Here is a 22,830-nt window from a genome sequence, read left to right as displayed (position 1 = left end):
CATCGCAGTTATATATACAACTTTTAAGTTAACTGCTTAACAGCAGTTGTGAAATTAAAGTCTGAAAAAAAAAGAAATTCAGGCGTGAACGGGACTCGAACCCATGACCTCTGCGATACCGATGCAGTGCTCTACCAACTGAGCTATCAAGCCAATTAGGAGCTGGTCACATTGTGAGTTCATAACTGAATATACCCGTAGATGGTGAAGAGTGCAAGTGAATATATGAAAGATCACATATTTGAAAGGCGGAGAAAGATATGAAGACACCAATGATCATCTCAGAGGTCATGGGTTCGAATCCCGTTCAAGCTCAAATTTTTTTCAGGCTTTAATTTCACAGTTGCTTAGATTAAGTATGTAGCTGCGATGATCACTGGATGTCTTCCTGTCTTGTAAGTTTTACGTATATCGGTCGTTGGAACTTGCGGTGAATGACTTTGAGTCTGCCGTCATAGCTGCTATACAGCAGATATGTTTGATTACACAAGGTCAAGGCAATGAAGAGGAACAAAACAAGAAGATCTAGCCGCTGCCATTGCTGCTGCTGACCGCAGCTTTTAACACTCAGGCAGTTCAATTAGAGACATAAGAGTGACTAAGCCCAATGAAGAAAAAATAAATAAATAAATAATAACTCCATTTATGTGTCAAGCGTATTTAGCACCGTTGTGCTAATTGGGGACACTGTGAATAAAATAAACAAATATTGCAAATAAAACATAAATTATTTAGAATCCCATCTGGTGAGAGGCTGACTAGTTGGCTATTTACACAACGCGGTCGGGCAGTTGAACTCGGGAATACCGCGCAGGAACAAATCCAGATAGCGACAGAGTGGAGGATTTAAACCAGGGACCTCCCGATTTCAAATCCAGCGCCCTAAACCACTTGACCATGCCGCCTCCACATAAGAAGTCCATAATCCAGTCCAACTGCGCGTTGTTTTTCAGATCAAAAATCTTGAGTAATTAGATCGAATCGTTCTGATAAGAAGCAAGTATTGGTTGGGATTAACGTTAAATGATGATAAGGGTTTTTTTCCCTAAAATCAGTAAACCAACCGAATGAATGGCGCTTTATCACCATTTTCGATTCGCTTTCCCGATAATGTTTTCCGTTAATGAGAGACAAAAGAAAATAAATAAATAAATAAAACAATCAAAAAAGCCTGACAAACAAAAAATAAAGATCCACAACTTACAATCATCAAATCGAACTGAGAAAAAAAAAAAGAATTGATCTGGAAAAATGTTTTTTAAGAAGGCTCTTGAGTGTTTTTTGGTTTCTATGTCTGGTGTTTGCGACTATGTATGAACGTTGTATAAAGAGACAAAACAAAGATAAAAAGTAACGAGTACTGGTCTGAAAGTCACGAAAGAAGCATGTCACGAACGTAGTCAACAACTAGCCACAAAGAAGACTGGGCACTAGCGTATCAAAATACGCTGATATCAGCGCTTTTACTTCCGCTTTCCACGATGAAAGTGAAAATGTCGGGCTTGGTTGTGTAGTGTTTCTGTTGTGACGTGTCAGTCACATGATCACTGGTCTATTATGGGATGCGGTAAAAACCGAAGCATGTGGTCGGAGAAATGGGAGCAGAAATAAATCTTGTTGTTGTTATTGTATAAGCTCTTTTTGGTCTACTTGCGCCCGAACCACCACATTTGGCGACGAGGAAAACCGGATAAAAAGTGGATAACGAGTTTAAACAGTGGAAAACTCGCACAGATGGCCGTATCCTTGAGCGGACTGCCAGGTTTACAAACATTCAACGCTGTGGGCGAGCCAGCTACACTCGCACAACGATGGCTAACTTGGAAAGACGAATTCGAATTGTACGTGACTGCCTCGGGAATCAGCGACCCAACACAGAAGAAGGCGCTTCTACTTCACCTCGCCGGGCCCCAAGTCAGAGACGTTTTTAATAACTCAATTCCTGCCGACAAACGAGGCGAAGCGAAGGATTACGAGAAAGCTATGGACAGCCTATCCGAACATTTCAAACCGAGAAAAAACGCGCCGATGGCAAGACAGGCGTTTCTCGCAGCTCAACCAACCGCTGGAGAAACCATTAACAATTTCATCACACGCCTGCAGAAATTAGCCGAACATTGTGAATACGAAGGTGAAAGGGACAACCAGGTGAGAGATCGTGCGATTTCTTTCATTCAAGACAAAAACCTCAAGGCCAAGTTGTATCGCGAAGAAACATTAACATTGAGCAAACTATTGGAAATCGTTAGTCAATACCATGACAAAGAAGCCCTCGTTCTTATCCGTGATGGCCGAGTGAATAACATATCTCCAGACGCCAAACAAGGGGGAAAATGTTGGCGGTGCGATAAAGCGGGACACTTCGCGAAGGAATGTCTTCGTTCGCGTGACCACAAATGCGGGAAATGTGGCAACGTGGGTCATTTCGAAGTGTGCTGTCACTCCAAACAGAGTAAAGGGCGAGATTCTAGTCGCAGTTCGAGTCGTGGTCGTGGAAACGAATACCGTGGAAACTCTGGAAGAAAGCAAAGCCGTGGACGAAGAGGAGGAAGTTCACAGGGCCAACGTGATGTACGTCAAGTAACCGAAGACGTGACTACTGGAAACTCCGCAAGGAAGGATGATTTCTACGTGTTCTACACTGGGGAGACAGATGACGGGAACACTCTGAAGCTGGAGATTGCAGATAAGACTATGAACGTTATTATAGACTCTGGTGCTAGTTGTAATTTAATGTCCGAAGAAGTATTTAACCTTGTAACGGGGGGTAATGTTAAATTGTTGGAGTGCAACAAAAGAGTTTTTGCTTATGCATCTGAAGAGCCACTCCAAATCAAAGGAAAATGTAATCTTGATGTACGTGTGCCACAAACCCAAAAGTCCCTGAATGTTGAGTTTTATGTTATGCTTGGCAAAGCTGCGACGCTATTAGGCCGCGATGCATCTGAGTTGCTTGGTGTTTTAAGGGTAGGTGTCCCTGTTAACAGCTGTGATGTTGAATCTGATGGTGCTAGTAACAATCCAAAACAAGCAGATAGAAAGGCCTCCCTAAGGGCAAAGTTTCCCAAAGTTTTCCAGGGCCTGGGGAAGCTCAAAGGGTACCAGCTCAAGTTACACATTGATGAAAAAGTACAACCAGTTGCTCAACCCCCACGCAGAATTCCTTTTAGTAGACGAGAAAAAGTCACGGAGAAATTGGAAGAGTTACTGAAGCTTGATGTTATCGAAAAAGTAGAGGGACCTACCAGCTGGGTCAACCCCTTAGTAGTGGTCGAGAAGCCTAACGGTGACATTAGAATCTGTCTAGACATGAGACAAGCGAACCAAGCCATTGTGCGGGAGAAGCACCCAGTCCCCACCGTAGAGGAAACACTCCAAGAAGTCTCGAATGCCAAAGTTTTCTCTAAATTAGATTTAAATATGGCTTTTCACCAAATTGAGTTACACCCAGACTCAAGGGACATTACAACCTTTGCTGCGCCTAATGGCCTTTACAGATACAAGCGCCTGCTTTTTGGTGTAAACATGGCCACGGAAAAATTCCAGCAAATTGTTTGGCAGATCATCCAAGACTGCCCAGGGGCATACAACCTGCACGATGACCTACGAGTTGTTGGCACAAATGATGAAGAGCATGACGAAAACTTAGAGAGGGTCATGCGCAAGCTTGAAGAAAGTGGGCTAACGCTTAACTATGATAAATGTGAAATTGGTGTTGGCAGCATGATCTACATGGGTGATGTACTCTCTGGGGAAGGGCTGAAAGTGTCTAGTCAACGTGTGAAAGCTATTGTTGAGGCACCAGCACCCCAAAACCCATCAGAAGTAAGAAGTTTTCTTGGCTCCGTGCAGTTCTGTTCAAAGTTCATCCCCAACTTTGCATCAATATCGAGTCCATTGTGGGACCTCACCGCAAAAGACAACAAGTGGAAGTGGGGAGTAAAGGAAGCAAAGTCATTCCAAGAGATAAAAGACCGGCTGACTCGTGCACCAGTGATGGCATATTTCAGACAGGGCGCAGAAACTCGTCTGACAACCGATGCATCACCAGTGGGAGTTGGGGCGATTCTGGAACAGAAGCAAAAAGATGGAAGCTACAGGCCAATATATTATGCCAGCAGAAAGCTGAGTAAGATTGAAATGAGGTACTCCCAATTTGAAAGAGAAGCTCTGGCTGTAAGGTGGGCTTGTGAAAAGTTCTACTTGTACCTCTATGGCATTAGCTTTGAAGTCTGCACTGATCACAAGCCTCTTCTCATCGTACTCGGAGCAAAGTCAAAGCCCCCATCAGCACGAATAGAGAGATGGCTTCTCTACTTACAGCAGTTCCAATACAAGTTGACACATATACGGGGCAAGGACAATGCTGCAGACGTCCTGAGCCGCCTACCGGTGGGTACTACCCATGATCACGAAACTCAAGCTACAGAAGAGTTTGCGTACAGCGTAGTAAGTGAGGCTGTACCAGCTGCGTTGGTGCCAAAGGAAGTTGAAATCGCTTCTGAAAAAGACCCAACGCTAAAGATGTTACGGCAGGCTGTAATGACAGATGATTGGAGCCAGTTACAAGGCACAATTTACAAAGCAGTTAAAGATGAACTGTGGGTGATAGGACAGGTGGTGATGAGAGGAAGCCGCATCCTCATTCCAGAGAGCCTTCAAAAGCGCACCATAATGTTGGCTCACGAAGGACACCAAGGTATGGTCCGAACTAAAGCCAGGTTGCGAGAGAAAGTATGGTGGCCACGAATGGACAAGCAAGTAGAGCAAGCAATACGAACATGTCACCCCTGCCAGCTTGTCGGACCCCGATCCAAACCAGAGCCGGTGAGATCAACCAGACTACCAGACTCCCCGTGGCAAGAAATCTCAGTTGACCTTCTCGAGATTACAAGTGGAGCTCACCTCCTGGTAGTTGTAGACTACTATTCTCGCTGGATCGAAGCTGTCCTTCTCAAGAAAACAGATGCACAAAATGTAATCAAGTCCATGGAGGCTATTTTTAGAACACATGGTCTACCAGAGACTGTCCGTAGTGATAACGGACCTCCATTTGCATCCAAGGAATTCGAGGGATTCCTAGAGTATCTAGCAATTGAACACAAAAAGGGCGTGCCCTATTGGCCCCAAAGCAATGGAGAGGTGGAGCGTTGCAATGAGACCTTACTGAAAATCGTGAGAATCGCGCGCCTAGAGGGTAAAGATTGGCGAAAAGCACTCGCAGACTTTCTATTCCAGTACAGAGTTACCCCTCATACTGTTACTGGGATATCACCAGCAGAACTACTGATGGGGAGGAAGCTACGTGACAAACTTCCAAAAGTCCAAATCCCCAAGGATCGAGCCACTGAAGCACAGTGGCAGCTGCTCTTAAAAGAGAGGGATGCTCATGCTAAACTTAGACAGAAGGAGTATGCAGACAGAACACGCGCTGCCAAATTCAGCGACATTGAAGAGGGTGATCAAGTCCTACTGAAACAGGCTCGAGAGAACAAACTCTCACCCAATTATGAACCTGAGCCATACAAGGTCGTTCACAAAGATGGAAATGCCGTCATACTGGAAGATACCAATGGGAACAATAAAATGCGAAACATAGCCCACATGAAGAAATTTGTTGCACCTGAAACCACTGAAAAGGAAGACCAGGTACAGCCAGCACAACTACCCCAAGAGCCAGACCAGGTGGAACAAACGCATCCAATGACAATTGCAAGCCAGCCAGCAGAGGTGCAAGAGACTCCACCCAACCCTTTGCCGGGCGATTCAGTTGTTTTGCGACCTGCGCGCTCTAGACAACCACCCGCCTATTTAAAAGACTACGTATGCACTTAGTTTTAGAATGTGCAAGAGACATAAAGAGAGAGACTGTTTGTTTTAAGGACTATTAATTAGATTTGTAATACTGTTCATTTAGTTTTCTCTAGTGCTGACATTTGTAATAACTTAGGGGGAGATGTAGTGTTTCTGTTGTGACGTGTCAGTCACATGATCACTGGTCTATTATGGGATGCGGTAAAAACCGAAGCATGTGGTCGGAGAAATGGGAGCAGAAATAAATCTTGTTGTTGTTATTGTATAAGCTCTTTTTGGTCTACTTGCGCCCGAACCACCACAGGTTGCTTGTTAATGCACTCGCCTTTTCAGTGAGAATTGTGTGTGGCAAATACGAGGCGTAAGTACATGATATAATAGAATATTTTTTCCTTAAAGCACTGTCATAGATTTTCTTGGCTACTTGAGCGGTGGTATTCGATAATTCTAATTCCATTCGTGGGGAACTCAGTGAAACCGGGTTTAGATCGAAGTTCAATTGCTTCAAGTGCAACCATTTCTTTAGCTGTTATTTAAGTCTTTTCACAGTCATTTTATCAACTCACTGCTGTCAGTTCGTGTTATCGTAAGATTCATTTTGTTAGACGTTTTGAGAATCGTTGATGTAAACACTAGCTAACACTGTGATCTATCAAAGCGTAGTCTGCTTATCCGCCATTTATTATCCTACCTATGTCTTTTTTCCACGCGTTTGGCATCCGATGCGTTTATGGTCTTTATATCGGAAGACATACAGGCTCAATGAAGCGTCTGGATCAGCACACAGCATTTAATATATTAGTACAGATTGTGAAGTTTAAGTCCATGACCGAGCGTGTTAGTCGACCTTGGAACGAAAAAATGTCCTCGACGTTCAAAACTACCCAATAATTGCGAAGACTCGAAGGACTTTGCGAAAGTCTAGGTTTTAACTTACGGTCGCTTCGTCCGGAAGGCGATATACCTGACGCCTTAATTGATATTCGATTAACTGCCTATAGTTAGAATAGTGAAAAGGGATGAATTTCGACGAACGAAATTATTAAATTTTTACGTAATTCATCCCAGTCCGCCAAAGACTCTCTCAATCATGTCGCAGTCAAAACACTCACTAAATCATCAACACGCACTGTACTAAAAAGTTGAATTGTTGAATTCATTATAACAAAATTTGAATTTAGTACTACTCGTTTCTCACTGCTTCGTTTTTCAAATGAAGAGCTGAAAATTCAAAACAACTCGTTTGCATATCGAGTAATGAAATACGACACTTATCAAACAGCATAGAGCTCTAATGACGCAGTGACAGAGTTCGGTTTCATGATTCCAATTTATACTTTCATAGCATATTTCTTCATGTTAGTAATAGACAGAAAACCTCAATGGAGAGCAATTAAAACTCTCTCTACTGGCAGTCTTCAATCGTAATACGAAATTCGCCAAAGACACTTTGCTGTGAGTTTGTCTTTCCTATTTTTCCTAGGTCCACTCTCTGTGGGTGAATCACCTGTCAGGCAAAATTTCCGTTTGGTGAAATTATCGACCTTATTTTTTGACTCAGATGTTCCTCAGTGTTGAGCAACTGTCACCTTAGGTTGTAACAGTAACCCAGAAATCTAAAATACCTACTTTTGGAGCTATCTTGTTAGCTTTTTAATAAGAGCATTTAAGTTGGTATCAAAATAGCCATGAGCCACTCAACTTGGAAAACGTGATCGTCTGTAGACAGTGGCGGGTTTGGTGTTTCAACCCGTAGGTCATATATCTTTTATATATCGAGCTAGTAACATAAACAAGACGAGTCCGAGGATTGTTAACATTGTTGAAAACCAAGTTGTGGTTTATTACGATGCAAGAAGATTATTACAGTATTTTGGCTCTATTAATTTAGAGCCATAGTCATGTAGTTAGATCAAAACAAGTGGACAATCCACTTGTTTTGATCTAACTATAGGAGTGTAAACAAGCAGTGACATAACATGATGTATCGAGCTAGAAAGGCGATAAATGAAGTTAAAGCCCACTGGCATTGTTAAGAAACAGGAGCCCATGACTGTAAGAAACAATGCAAAATGCAACAGTAAGAGATTACATAAGGAGATGTGAGGCCCGATCCAAACGCCGCTTCACTCATGTGCCGAACCAAACTTGATTAAGTTCGACTTCAGAGTGACATTGGAGCGACGGGCTGGTTCAGACGGCGTACTTGCGTCGAACTTAATTCAGGAATCCGGTGGTAACAATTTTCGACGAGAAAATTAGCCTGCGAACAGGCTCCCGGAGATGACGGAAAAAAAAATTCGGCGAGCGCGAAATAGTAGAATGAGCTTCGTTCGGGCTCACCGGGAGCCTGTTCGCAAGCTACGAGAAAATATGCGTTCTGAATTCAAGAACTCTGTCCAAATAGGAAAGCTGTGACTAACATTTCGCCGTTATAGCAATATTTAGGGAAGCAAATTCAAACTCAAGGTTTAGTGTTTGTATTTAGACAGGTTTTCTCCCGCTTAATTCGACTAGTTAAAGGGAAATCTCATAAGCTGGGTTTTTATCACGAAGAAAAAGCAAAAGATGAATTTGCGCTAAAGAAACTCGCTTATACAGTCCCGTTTCTCGTAAATCGAAGGCACATTTTGTTGTCTTTATTTTTAGCGACGACTTCAAGCTTCATGCATGACTGGTCATGCCACTCAATTTTGAGCCAATTACGAGTCCCATTATATAAAAAAAATACATTACAGTAATTTATGCATTGGGTTCGACACATGAGGAGAACGCCGTATGAATCAGCTGCCGCTCCAACGTCGCATAGTGCGACAGACCCTGCCGAATTTTATGTTGTTCGCCGCCCCAAACCTAACCTGCCGAACCAAATTGATTCAAACGCCGCTCCTCTGCCGTACTTAACTCATCAGTTAGGTTCGGCGCATGAATGGAGCGGCGTTTGGAACGGGCCTGAGACCGTTTGAAACATATACAGGAAGGGATATCCTAGACTGAGACGTTACCACAAAGAAAGTAACGCTTCTATGCGATCACCAACGCAAACTGAGCACCTTACTTAGCTAATCAAGTTAGTACTGGACGCGTGACCAAGTAATAGAATCTCTGTACGGCAGGTTCTCATTTTCTTTCCTATTTTGAGCGTAAAACCAGGACTTACAAGTTAATTATAAACTCCCTTTAAAGAAAGCTAAGTAAAATTGGGTTACGTTTTTTGTCAACTTTTTTGCTGAATTCATGAATTAATTGATCTACACTTCTCAAAAATCAGCAAATGTGCGGCAGTCCACGCCCGCCCGACATTTCGTCTGACCTTGAACCCAATACAAAAACATCACACGCTCACAAAAAAAGATGACCAAAGTCCAAAGTCTTCATTTTAAAAATGTATGGCAGAATCTAGTTTAATTGAAGAATTGGTATCATCATTTAGGGGTGAAATGAATTTCAGCTACACCCAAAACCTCGTTGCCAAAAATGTCAAGGAAAAATCCAGGCAACGAGTCTGCCACACGCGCAAAGTGAGAGTCTTATAGCTTTTAGGGGTTCGTTTCATAATATCAGATGAATACACCGTCAGCTTTTACATGGGAGCTCCACTTCCGGGCGCCGTTAACCAGGATCACTTCGGGATGAAATGTTGCTCAATAAAACGTTGCATGACCTTTCTCCCATGTCTGGTTACCCTAACTAATTCTCTGTTGTAACATCTCGGAAATAAGCGACCAGCTTGTGTTGCCTTTCGTTCAAGTGGAAGGAGGAACAGAAAGTGGTTACTTAACAATAATCTAGATTGTGTTTACTTTCACATTAATATTTTAATTCGTTACATTTTTCAGTCTTCGGGAAAGAAAAAGAATGGCCACTGCAAGTTGGGTGGCAGAACTTGACAAAAAGGAACACAAAAACTGGGTGATGGTTGGATGTGCTCTGAACATAGCCAAAACTGGAATTGCACCACTAATCCAAAGGAAGATGGAGGCTTGGTACCAATCCCTTATTTCCAGCCCACCTCTGCAGTCACTTCCTCCATGTACTTGTGCACTTAGCCGTTCAAAGTGTGGCAGTTGCGTCACGTGGGAGACGGAACTGAAGCGTCTGCACAAGTCCGGACGACCAAAGATTTGCTGGGATAACAGTGATAGAAATCAATGGGGTTCTCCAACTGGGGCGTGGGAAATTGCCAAAATCTTTATGCCAACTCTTGGAACGCGAAAAACGCATGTCATTGACGCGGAGACCACAGATATATGTGGCCTGTTGAACCTGTTAGAGTGGTGCCCTTTTATTCACCCCCCAGTCAGTCGAACGGTTTTGACTTCGGCAAGAAACCAGTGCAGGAATCACTGGGCGCATGCTCCGAGGCAAGAACTTGAAGATGCAGATGTAAACACCATATTTGGTCACCTTAATAGCCTGCTAAACGACCCAGTCTTCAGCTCTGACAAAGACGCCCAGAAATCGTCCAAAGATTTACAAGACTTGTTTCATCACGGTCTGGTAAACGTCAGAGATTCTGAAGTCGAGGCTCTTCATCTACTCCGTCAGTCACTGGTTGCAGACTTGACCAAGTGCCGAGATGATTTGGATGATGTTCAAGGTAAAGTTGCTCTACTTGATACGGAGACAAAGAGGGTAGGCGAGATCCAGAAAGATCTACTTGAAGTAAAAGAGCAAGGTGACTTGAACAGAGAAGAGACTGTCAAGCTAAAGGAACATCTAAGAACAGAGGTGCACACTGCAAGGAAAGAGGTGGCAAAGTGCCAGGAAGATTTATCCGACGTTGAAGACAAAGTTGCTCAGCTAGATGCAGGGATGAAGAAGATTCACGAATCCGCGAAAGAAGAAGGGAACTTGAGCAGAGAAAAGATTGCTACGCTAACACGACAACTGGATACCGAAGTAAAAGAAGTTGAAGCAGACCTCAATGAGAAAATATCCACAATCTTAAATACTGTTGAAGATTTCAATATTCTGCTCAGTGAGCGAGATGATCTGAAAGAAGTCTGTGGCCTTATCAGTGAAGATGTGGAATACTTGAAAAGTAAAGTGCGGAACGTTGATATGGAACTAGCTACTACAAAATCTCAAGTATCAAACTTAGAACTCAACCTCTCAAACGTGAATTATCAAGTACAAGGAGTGGCTAACGAAGTGGCTACAAACAAAACCACAATTTCAGGTTTACAGAAGGATGTCCTGGAAGTCAAGGAAGAAGTAGAAACGTTAAAAGCGACACCCATGCAGGGACTGAACGGCGCGGATGACAATGACGTACTGTTCACCACACCGAGCAGGCTGACTGCTTTCACTGGCCGCGATTCAGCCTTGGCATGGTTAGAAGAAAGTCTAACCCCACGTCATAGTGGTGAGAATTGTCCAGGGGCGTCCTGTTGTACTAAAACCATATGTGGGCTTGGAGGATGTGGCAAGACTTCTCTGGCTGTAGAATTCGCTTGGAAATGTAAGAATCGCTTCCCAGGTGGCGTGTTCTGGATCAACGGTGAAAGTGATGAAAACATCAATATATCAGTTGTAGAGAACCTTGTTCTTCTGAATATTAGCGCCACGACAAGTGAGAAAGTCGACGACACCCTGAATAGATTTTCAGCCTTTTTATCCAAGAAGAAACATCCATGGCTTCTTGTAGTGGATAATGCAGACGAACTGGAAGATAAAACATGTCCTACAGGCGTGAAGAAGATATGTAAAGGGCCTTGGCAACAAAATGGCAGCGTATCCAAGCATGGACACATACTGCTAACTACAAGGCAAACTGTGAAAGAGACGAAAACGTTCTTGAAACTCTCAACGGATGACTGCCTGGAGCTGCAATGTTTCAGTGAAGAAGAGGGCGCACCGTTCCTAATGCAAAGGACCGGTGTTAGAGGAAAAGTCCTCGACCAGGAAGCGATTAATCTGGTGAATGAGCTGGGAGCTCTTCCATTAGCTCTTGAACAAGCAGCCGCCTATATATCTGCCCTTCCTATTCCATGCAGCTTTAAAGCGTACCTTGACAAGTACAGAGCTGTCAAACTAAGTCTTTTGCAGCAACAGCCAGCCACGGCATCAGGTATAGAGGCACACCATCGCCTATCGGTGCACACAACCTGGCTGATGAATTTTGAATTTGTTCGAAACAAATCGCCTGCTGCCGCCACCATGATGTATATTGCAGCCTTTTTAGAGTCTGACAATATTCCTATTGATGTCATCAACCCTGGCCTCCCTGAATTGGAACAAGTGGAATTGAGAGAGAGTGCATCTTCTGAAATTGACATTGCTGCCATCCTTAAAGTACTATCTTGTTATTCCCTTTTCTCAGTCGACCAAAAGAGTAAAGTATTTGGAGTTCATAAACTCGTTCAAGAAGTGGTCAGAGACAGACTTAATGCTTCAATGCGGACAGAGACATTGGTTGCGACGATACGGGTTCTTCATTTTGCATTCTTTAAAAGAACAAAGCCTAGTTCGAAGCTAAGAAAAAATAATTTGGGAAACCTGTCAGAAGCAAAGGAAGAAGATAGAAATGTTCTCATTACTCTTTTGTTAAATTTTCGCAAGTTAAAATCTCACATTGAGGAAGAAATTGTTTCATCAAAAGGAACTTTCGTCCATGTTCTTGAGAAGGATCATACATTTGATCAGTTGTGCTCATTTGTGCCTGGCTTAATTCACGGCAATGTTTTCTTTCATAGACTAAACGCTGAATTCGTAGACTTAAAATTAAGCTGAAAATTTCAAAAATGCGTCCAGAAACTCAAGATGATCCAAATTGTCTTCTCGGGACGATGGTTGACGCAAGTATCAATAAACGAAATTGCCCGGACCCTGAGAGTTACGAAGAAGCTAAGAGCCTCGCCCAAGAAACTGTGAAGAAGCTGCGTGATCTGGAGAAGTCCGGTGCCAGTATACAAGAAGACATAAAGTACAGAGTTCTTGAGCACAGAGCTTCCTATTACGCTTTAGAAGGGCAATGGAAGAAAAATTACGAGGCGTTGTTGGAGCTTGAGAGTTTAAACTTAAGTGATGCTTACATTGTAGATTTACAGATTTGTATAGGAAGAGCGGAGAATTTTGTATCAGCTTGTAATTTCCAACCTGTTTTAAATCGTTATGAGAAGGCCCTCGCGCTTGCCAGGAAAATTTACCCCTCAGATCACCATGAACTGTTGCGAGTCCTTCAGTTTATCACCTCTCTACTTGACAACCAGGGAAAGGTACAACAAGCACGATCATATGCCGAAGAAATGTTAGAAATAAGCAAGAAGCAACCACGCCAGTCTGAGTTTTACATTAGAGGAATGAGTGAGGCTCTCAAGGTACTGAGCAACTTTGATAACCGGAGGTCGGAGCGTATGCTACTCGAAATCCTGGAAGAAAGGTGGCCTCATGTTTACAACAGGGTTACTAAAGGCAGCATGGAACCTAGTGAAGCACTGATTATTGACGATGGTAGCGATGATCACGCAGCTCACGTCTTAGAGGCTCTGCTGCTTTGCTGGTTTGGAACCAAACCAAACAAACCAGCCAAAGCCACTGATGAAAAGCGCAAGGGTACGCTTTACTTGAATGTAGCCCAGATTTTATTGAATATTCGAAAAAAGTTCTATGCTGAGAACCATCCAGGACTAAGAACTACTTACATGAGATTGTCAGAAGTGCATTGGTTTTTAGGAAATAGAGAGGAAGCTGAAAGATGCAAAATACTGTCGAAACAGTGCGAGCCAAGAGCAACAACACAACCCTATCAAGGCATACCGCCTTGTGACAGCAATTTGTACACTACTAGAAGACTCAAAGACCTTGGAAACGAATTCTTTAACATGGAACAGTATGATTCTGCACTAAAGGTATACGAACGTGCTTTGTGCCTATTACCAAATGATTCCAAGCTACTTAGCAACAAAGCAGCAACTTGGTTGAAACTTTCTGACAAAAAGTCAGTGAATACGAAAGACAGGCAGAAGTCTCTTGAACGGGCTTTAGAGGCCTCTCAGGATGCAATAAAAGCGGATCCCTCTTGGATGAAGGGTTACTATTGGAAAGCTGTCTGTCTTGCTCACCTTGGCGAGCGAGGTCCGTCACTAGCTGCAGCCGCTGTTGCCCATCATCTGTTTCCGTTAAAGTGCGCCAAAATCCCAGCAGTTGAGGATCGCTTTGGAAGCTGCAATGCACAGATAGTTGCAACAGTGCAGGAACTTCTTCGCGCCAACGAAAGAAGAGATACTCGGAATCTAGTGATTGTCGTGAAAGAGGGAAGATACGAGTTATCAAATCCTTTGAAACTTCAGGACAATACAGTGATGGTTGGACTTGGGGAAACCCAGATTACCTGCTTACAAGGAATCCCACTGAGGGTTAATAAAACTGTCTACATGGAAAACATAACACTGTCGCCCTCAACTGAGGCAGTCTCAAAGCTGAAAGAGAAAGCTAAAGGATGTCTCAATCGTGGCCATGTGGACGAGGCACTATCTCTGTATAGTGAAGCACTGAATGCATGTCCAAATGATCCACAGATTCTCACAAGCAGAGCCTCAACCTACTTGAAGTGTGCAGAGAAAAAGAAAGCAATTCTGTCTGAGCGTATGTCATTGTTGGAGCTTGCATTGAATGATGCTGAAGTTGCAATCAAAGCTGACCCTGTCTGGTTGCTGGGCTACTACTTCAAGGCAGCAAGCTTGGCAGAGCTAGACAGAAAACAGCAAGCTCTAGCTACGGCTGCAATGTTTAAACACTTGAGCTCGGGTCGGGACGTCCCTGAAGTTATTCATCACTACGGCGATCTTCATATGCAAGTTGTTCAGAATTCAGTTGAGCTATGCAGTGTTCTTCAACAGGTTAAGAACCCTGGAGATGGAGTGAATCAAGTGGTTTTAGTGAAGGAAGGCCAGTACTTGCTGAAGAGAACTGTCGAAATTCCACAATCGATCATTGTGGCTGGTCAAGGTGAGGTAAAAATATCATGCAAGATTGGAGCACCTTTTCACTTTGCACAAGGAGGTCATGTAGAAAATGTCGAAACTTTTGAAAACTGTGACAGTCAGCAGGAGTCTCATGACCTCATTTCAAATGAAACTTCAGGACAGTCAGAAGTGATATATCTGGCCCCTCCCGCAGGCTACGAACACATCAATAGCGAGTGCAAGGTGAATTAACTCTTTTACTTCCAGTGTAGTACGTCGTGTGTAAAGCGGTGGTTGGAGCTTGTATCAAATGACTTGGAAACTGTCGTCGGCTGCAATACACTGTTCGTTTGCTTCAACGGGACAGCAACCACACGCCCATGAGCTTTTTTACAAGAAACTCGCTTAGATTAGACGCGTGAACTCTTTTTAACTCGGTGAGTTTTCGTTGCCAAAACTCCTCAGTGATCAAATTTCTGTTTAATCTATTTTTTGTTGTGTGGAAATGAAGAAACTTGAACGTGAACGTGGGGCTACATATGAGTCATAGGTCATGTTAACAAGATAATCAAAATCAATCATTAATAACAGCCGAGAAACAGGAACTACTCAAGCTACTGCTATTGCTGTTGATATTCGCACTCAAGCAGCTCAAAAAGAGAAGCGAGTGTTTAATTGGAAATTATCGTTATTATTATTATCATTAAACAAGATTTGCTAGGAGTAACCAAGACTACAAATCATCTTGTCTTGTCTCAGAACGTTCTCTTATTAATAATTTTTCAAAAGTCGCATAGCTTTCCGCCTCTTTAAAATAAAACTTGAGCCAGTGATACAGTCACCATCGTGACATCAACATTTTCGAGAATACCATAGAGATTAAGCGCACTTTGATTGGCAAAACGTCTTTTAACAATTAAAGCAGAAAACAGTGAAAACATCTAAGTGTCTGAAGTTGGTCTTTTTTCGTGACTCTGGACATTAACCTCTTACTAACCGAGTGCGAGGGCCGTGCTGAGGAATATTGGCCCGAAGTCGTGGCAGTACGGACCGAGCGCAGCGAAGTCTGTACAATAACGACCTAGGGCCAATATTCCCCAGTACGGCTCGAGCAAGCTAAGTTAGTAAAGTAGTTTATTATATGGCACTCGAGCCTTAAAGTTCACTGGCTTTTGAAAACTAAAAATTAGCGGCTTATGACTGTTTCTATGGAAACGGTCCGTATGGCAAAATCCCGATCAAGGAAGAACCAATCAGAACGCTCGGATTTACCTCAAGACTACCTTGCCATATAAAATAATTTTATATAAATATGTTTCCTGGTTCAAGTTCTTAGGGTGACTCAGATTGGGCGGTTTCCGCGTTACGTCATGATGTAACATTTCTTCTCGAATTCAGAGGAACCTCCCCTAAGCGAAATCTCCCGTTTCTTTTAGTCACGTTGTCAGCGAAAGTTTATCCGAATAAGAATAATTTGGTATTCTTATTTGAGGTGATCGTTAAGAGAGGGCAGATAACATTGACCTGTCCCCTGCCGCGCTTTCGCCTGCAGTCCGAGGGTTTCATTCATCGGAAATCCATGCACAAATTCACGAGTTCCCAAAATCGATTTAGTAAAGCTGCAATATTAGTATTGTGAATAGGTGTTGCTATGAACTAATAGCGCGTGAATCAAGCGTGTGATTCTCCCAGATAGACGAATGCAATGAAGATCGATCGGGGCATCAAAGATCGAACTTTGATTTGGCTTGGGATTAAAAGCAACTTTTGAAAAATTCCGAAAATATAAGCCCCGGGGCTTATATTTTTGAAAGGCTCTTTTTGAGGGGCCTATTTTTGGAAGGGCCTATATTCGGAGGGGCTTTTATGCGGAGGGAAATTTGCGTTACAAAATCTGCTATAGGCTTATACTTGGAGGGAAATTTGTGTTTCAAAATCGATAAGGCTAGCTTATAGTTGAAAAGAAATTTATGTCAGTAATTTTCACGACGTTTTTACTGAAACTCGCTGTGAGGACCTAGAGCTTTCTAAGACTCAGCCATGCAAACTTAAAACAACACCGCAAATTACTTAATTCGGTTCAGGGTGGCGGAATAGAACTTCCTTGCAAGTACTTTCTCTGTTGACGGAAGAAATCCAAGCCACTAAAAAAAGTGAATAGTGAACTATGCAAACAGCGGCAATAAACTGTCACACTTTTTTACCTCGATCATTTGGCACACGTGACAGCTCTTTGGCAAATAAAAAAATTATGTTACTGTACCCCTTTTGCTTTGTTCTATTTTGTATTTGAGGACAATTTGCAAGTTTAAGCCCCCGGGGGCTTAAATTCGAAGGGACGATTTAACTGAAGGTTTTTGTGTTACGAGTTTGGGGGTTTATGTTTGGAGGGGCTCATACATGGAGGGGCTTATTCATGGTACTTATCTTATCCCTGACTCGTCCAATTTTGTAAATATCAGAAATAACTTCAAATGGCAGTCACGGGTCGAAAGAAACGATTACATTTGTGTCACTTGCAGACCCGCAATGCAACAAATTGCCCATCTATTACCACTGTCTTCTTCGCTTCCTAATTCCTTCAAATTTGCATCAGAGCTTTTTGGACATCGTCCAGATGCAACACCGCACACAATTAACATTCTGGAAATAAGAGTCTTTCAAAAGTACACATTTCAATAAATTTTGCGACAAAGTTTGCAAATAATCAAAAATGGAGGTTCACTGCTGTTTGAGATTGGCTTTACGTGAAGTTGATTTATTCAAGTTTGAACAAAATCCCTGACGATAAACTGTGCTCTGTTCGTGGTTAACAATCAGCATCAACTTTGTTTAGAACACTTTTGTAAGGCTTGAGAATGTTGATATAACAAAACAGTGCCAACAGACATCTTGTGTGAACTTTGTGTTCGTTGAATCGTTTTCTTTTTTTTGCTTGCTGATTAATCAGCCAAAGACCGGCCCTTCTCTATTGGTGGGTTTTAATTACTTTAAACAAGAGACCATGATCTCGATCATGGTCGTTTGCATTTATTCAGTTATTTTCCGGTTACATACTGCCTTCTTAAAGAAAACTTTTTACGTGTGACAAGCGGTACTTATCTCTAGGTCCGTGGGTCATTCGTCCATTCAATTTTCATTTAAAATCAAAAATTGAAAATTGATGTCAATTTTTGATTTTCATGATTTTTAACATAAAAAGTAAGAAAGTGCCAAATTGAAAATGTTTGACTATTTTCCTTTCGGTAGAACATTGAAACAAAACTTATATTTTTATTTAAGTCCTGTCTACAATGAAGAGAAAAATGAACTAAGCGGCAATTTTGTTTCTCCGACAATGTTGCAGTCTGTGGCATGGCTTAGTTTTTCTGTTTTCGATAGAAGTCTAAAAATGGAAAATTGAAAATTGAAAATTGAAATCAATTTTAAATTTTTGTTTTTGGGCAACGACGTTGCGCACTCCAAGTGACAAAAGTACCTCAGGGGGAGCTGGGGGAGGGAACGCTTCGTCCTGTTCCTCAGTCCCTCGCGGCCTTGGCGTAACGTTTCGAGCCCCTCGTTCTCGTGGAGTGTTTGGCGCGTTTTCTGCGGTTGTGAGTTTATCGTTATGGCAAGCAGCAAGATACAGGACCTTTCACGCGAGGAAAAGAATCTTCGACTTTGCATCGCAGCGTCTGAGTTATCGGTATCGAGACTTTCTCGAGCGTTTCAGGCAAGTAAATGCATAATTTCGTACCTCATGATTTTGCAGTGTCCCGGCTTCAAGCCGCAATATGCAGAGCAATTGCAGAGCAGCACTCTGGGCATCTTAGCCAAGTATTCACATATGGGGGCAATCTTGGCAGCTCTTCAGGCCAGCACCATTTGGTGGAAATAAACGGAAAGGTGGTGCCATTGCGAAAATTATACATGCAGAAATGACCCAGAAGAATGAGAAGGGACACCCATCTTTCCAAGAGCTTGGGCAGACATACATTAACATTAGTGAAGATACAGCTAATGTTCACTATGTTCTGTCCAAGGCAAGGGATTCCTTCAATGATCCCTCTCTGGAGTTGGTGACTAGCAATGGTCTGAAGATTATGGACAACGAAGGCACTAGAGGTCACTGTTAATTTTTGCATTGTTTTGCAAATGCTAAACTTAGATTTATATAGCACATGAAGTCTTAAATCTCTATACATGCATTATCATTAAATATGAAGTAAAATGTGTAATGGAAAGTAAAGTAGGTGAGCAAGGGATGACCACGTGTTTGCCTTGTATAAAGAACAGAAATATTTCATTTTAATGATTGAGTGAGAACCTCTGGCAAGTGATGGGCATAGACTGAACATAAGTATAGTGAGATGTCTTCCTTGTATTTAGTCTGGTTACAGCTGCTTACTTAACGTGAGATACTGTTTTTTGCAGGTTTGGCCTTTTGGAAATGTGGAAGCAGAAAAATTTGTACTGTCGGGGTCATTAGCAACACCTGGGCTTCTTTAAAGAGATCAGCCAAGTCAAAGGCAAAGGCAACTTCCATTTCATTTTATGACATTTCTGATGACAGTGATGAGGACTTTACTCCTATGAGGTATAGAGGTGTTAATCATGGAGATATTCAGATGGTAAATTCTCAAATCAATGAAGTCAAATCAATGGTTTGTGGCATATTGAAAGTAAACCAAACTTTGTCCTCTCCGCTTGAAGTTGTCAAACTTTTAAGAGATGCATTCATGTGCAAAATATGTCAACAAAATGTTGCAATACCTTGCTTGGTTGTGAGGAATGTGTTAATGCTTGGTTTGATGGGGCTGGTTGTCTAAGTAAGAAGTGTCCGCATTGCAATGAACCTAGAGGATATGCCTCTACATTTCAATTTAAAGGCATAGATGAGTTTTTAGTTGGGGTGAGGGGATTGATCAAGTGTGATGAAAATAATTCCAGTAATTAAACGAAAAAATAAAACAAAGTCCAGAGTTGAATTTACTGGCTTTTCAGTGCACTTGTATTTCATTCAGAATTGTAACTGTTCTCAGTGTTGCTGTTTCAAGATAAATTATTTCATGTGTCCCTGTATAAAGGCAGATGTTGTTTTATTCAGGTTGATATTGTTAACGTAGAAACAGTATTAAAAATTGTAACATTTTTTTTAATGATCATTTGCCTATGGATGGCTCTCTTCACAGTCACTTTAAGTATTTTACTATTGTAGTAATTATTTCACATTTTAATGTAAGTAGATATTAATATTTCAAGGGAAGACATGATTTTGTCAAAACTCAACATCAGCTGGTTCTACATAGTTTTGTTACATTTCTACTGATGTGATGAGTATTGAATGGTCATAAATATAAACATTTATATTGATATCATTATGGTAGTTGTAACGGTCAGTTAGGATTTGATGTTGTTGTTAGGTCAATGAAATACTGTAGACCCTCTTTAAAAGGGTAATGATTATCATTCACGGGGCAGTGGAAAATGACATCAAAACTAGGATAAGCAGCATTAAGTTATCAAAATGCAAGTTCTGGAGCTGTTGGTTCCCAGAATGGAGATCAGTGCCAAACACTTCTGGGAGACTAAGGTGACCATCTTCCCTTTCATAAGCAAGTACAGCTTCTTCACTAGTGGGAAGCATGTCTATAGATGGAAGAATAAATGTCTTTTTATTTTCCTCCATTCTCTTGTCTGGAACTCCCTTCCCTGTAAGAATAAAGGCAAGCACAAAAAGAAACATGATCTAGTTAATACTGGTAATGCAGTACAATTTTTAAAACTTGAATTAGTCAGTAATATGACCTAAATGCTTCCTTTCCTGATGCTAAAGTGGAAATTTGTTCATATACAATTTTGTGTATATGAGGGGTGTGGGATGGGGGAGGGGAATACTTAAATTGGTAGACTACCAAAACTGGGATGTATTGACTTTCTACTCCCTTGGTTTGAACACCAAACCATCACAACAAACACTCACCAGGGATAGGATGGTTGTTCCAACTGGAAATCACTTGTTTGATTCCAATGTCTGCTGTCCTGGAGGTAAACCATGACACACAGAACTTGTTCATGTCATCATCCATATTTATGAGGTCTTTATTCACCATGGCATTGAGAGCTCGTTTTATAGGGCAGTTGGCAGGCGTTTTAAAACTCTACCCGTTTTCTCTCCGCAGGATGATTCTTGAAATGAAAAAAACATGCGGTTAACAGAAGGCATCACTTACCGGTACACTACTGCACAAACTACATGAAGTTTGACAAAAAATTGTTTATCAAGAAAGTAAAAATTGAGTCTGTCAAGTGACAGACAGTTACATATGTTGACTAAGGATACACCTGCTTGGATGTTGTTTGAATGAAAGGCACTCTTCTTGTATTGGTCCTATAAGGCGTCAATTTTTCTTGTACTTATAAGAAGAGATAGAACTCTGTCCCATGGTCCACTCTTAGTTGGTCCCAAACGCCATGCTGGATGACAGCAGTTCTTCAAAAAAAAAAAAAAGCAGCAAAAATATAGCGTGATAGTTAATCTTGACTCTGAGGCATAAAAAGAAATCAGTTTTGAATGACTGGTTTGTTGATCTTTCTTCCATGTGTCCATTTTTGCCTGGCTGTTTACAGTCACCCAATATTTTAACCTTGCTATTAATATTTGTCAGAGGTTATTGAATTGAGAGGGGGGGGGGGGGAATCAGATGTTTTATATAAATTGGACAGTAGTGATGCAAGGATTTTCTTGCAACAAATAGAGAAGTGCTTGTCTCCTTACTGGAGACCTAAACTTTGAAGAAAATGTTTTTGTTTTAACTGCTCTGGCTTAGGCTAGAACTTTTGAGTACTTCTGATTGAGAAGAGGTAGGTACATTTTGCAAGGTAGGTGACTGAGAATTTATGTAATACTTCTAGTCAACAAGTTACTGTCATGTAATATTCATGATGACAACTGCAAAAACAATTCTTACCCTTAGTAATAGAATTACAATTCTAAACAATAATTATTATTGTTGAATACCTGTAAATGTGCTCATAGATCAATACATTTTTCTTCACTGGCATTGTTGCAAAAGGCACAATTTTTCCATTATAGCCATCACATTCACTGACCTTAGTTAAACCATACATTGTCAGTTTCTCATTTTGGTCCATGTGCAACTTGTGACCAAAATAGTCAGCATGGTAAGGAAAGGGATTGGTTTGCCTGGCGGTGTTGGAATTCCTCTGGACTTGGTGCAGAGGAGACACAACTGACAAAGCTCTTCCAATGCGCTTGTTACCAGCTGTTATACCACAACTGGCCATATATCCTTTCACCATTTTTCTACCCCATGTGGGTCCAACCTTGAATAATAATACATCAAATGATTTAATAATGTATATACCCTATGGGTGTTGCATCCGTCTGGCAGGTGAGTATTTACATCTTCCAGAAAATAACTAAGTTTTAAATTTTTGAATAGCAAATAAAACGGTAAGTTTTTTACAAACAACACAAACAGTTCATGGATACCAACCCGGGCAACAACTTCCTTGGTGCACTGTTCCACTTCATCATTTGACAGGCGATTTTGCGCGTGTATCCCATTCTTTAAACAGAACCTTCGAGCTGACCTCAAACTGAGTCCTCTCCTATGAGGATACGCTTCTTTTAGCAACAAACTGACTTCAGAGTGTGTTTTCCGCTGAGTCACAACAAGGTCTTTTACGTACTCGACGCTTACGTCATCCACAGTGGTGAAGACTGCTCAAGACTGTTAAATTTGCCGCTTCCTTCCTGAAAACTCTTTCCCAGGATCTTTACGGCATTCAAGATGGCGGACACAAGGCGGCTAGGGACTGGGGAACAGGACGAAGCGTTCTCTCCCCCAGCTCCCTCTGGGCTACTTTTGTCACTTGGAAGTGCGCAACGTCTTTCCCCAAAAACAAAAATTGTAAATTGATTTCAATTTTCAATTTTCAATTTTCCATTTTTAGACATCGAAAACAGAAAAACTAAGCTATGTCACAGACCGCAACATTGTCGGAGAAACAAAGTTGCCGCTTAATTCCATTTTTCTCTTCATTGTTGACAGGACTAAAATAAAAATATAAGTTTAGGCCTCACGGAACGGTATCCTACCCC

The 22,830-nt window shown here is 41.7% G+C and overlaps 1 protein-coding gene and 2 pseudogenes across 2 annotated transcripts; 2 read left to right on the top strand and 1 right to left on the bottom strand.

The window, feature by feature from the left end:
* The first annotated feature begins 1,734 nt into the window (after positions 1–1,734).
* On the top strand, positions 1,735–3,602 carry LOC145482537 (uncharacterized). Its single transcript, XM_081461132.1, has 2 exons — positions 1,735–3,396; positions 3,498–3,602. The coding sequence occupies exons 1-2, from the start codon at positions 1,735–1,737 to the stop codon at positions 3,600–3,602; spliced, it is 1,767 nt and encodes a 588-aa protein (XP_081317258.1).
* A 5,265-nt stretch (positions 3,603–8,867) lies between these two features.
* LOC145482154 (uncharacterized) lies at positions 8,868–16,269 on the top strand (annotated as a pseudogene).
* Positions 16,270–20,098: 3,829 nt separating this feature from the next.
* Positions 20,099–22,771, bottom strand: LOC145482535 (uncharacterized; annotated as a pseudogene). Its single transcript, XR_014048778.1, has 6 exons — positions 22,747–22,771; positions 22,223–22,452; positions 21,820–22,049; positions 21,048–21,198; positions 20,686–20,891; positions 20,099–20,414 (listed from the first exon to the last, which is right to left on the bottom strand). The product of XR_014048778.1 is annotated as an uncharacterized LOC145482535 (transcript).
* Between the last annotated feature and the right edge of the window lie 59 nt (positions 22,772–22,830).

This window comes from Orbicella franksi, chromosome 3, assembly GCF_964199315.1.
Source record: "Orbicella franksi chromosome 3, jaOrbFran1.1, whole genome shotgun sequence".
Lineage (NCBI taxonomy): Eukaryota > Metazoa > Cnidaria > Anthozoa > Scleractinia > Merulinidae > Orbicella > Orbicella franksi.
This window is presented reverse-complemented; position numbering and strand designations above follow the sequence as displayed.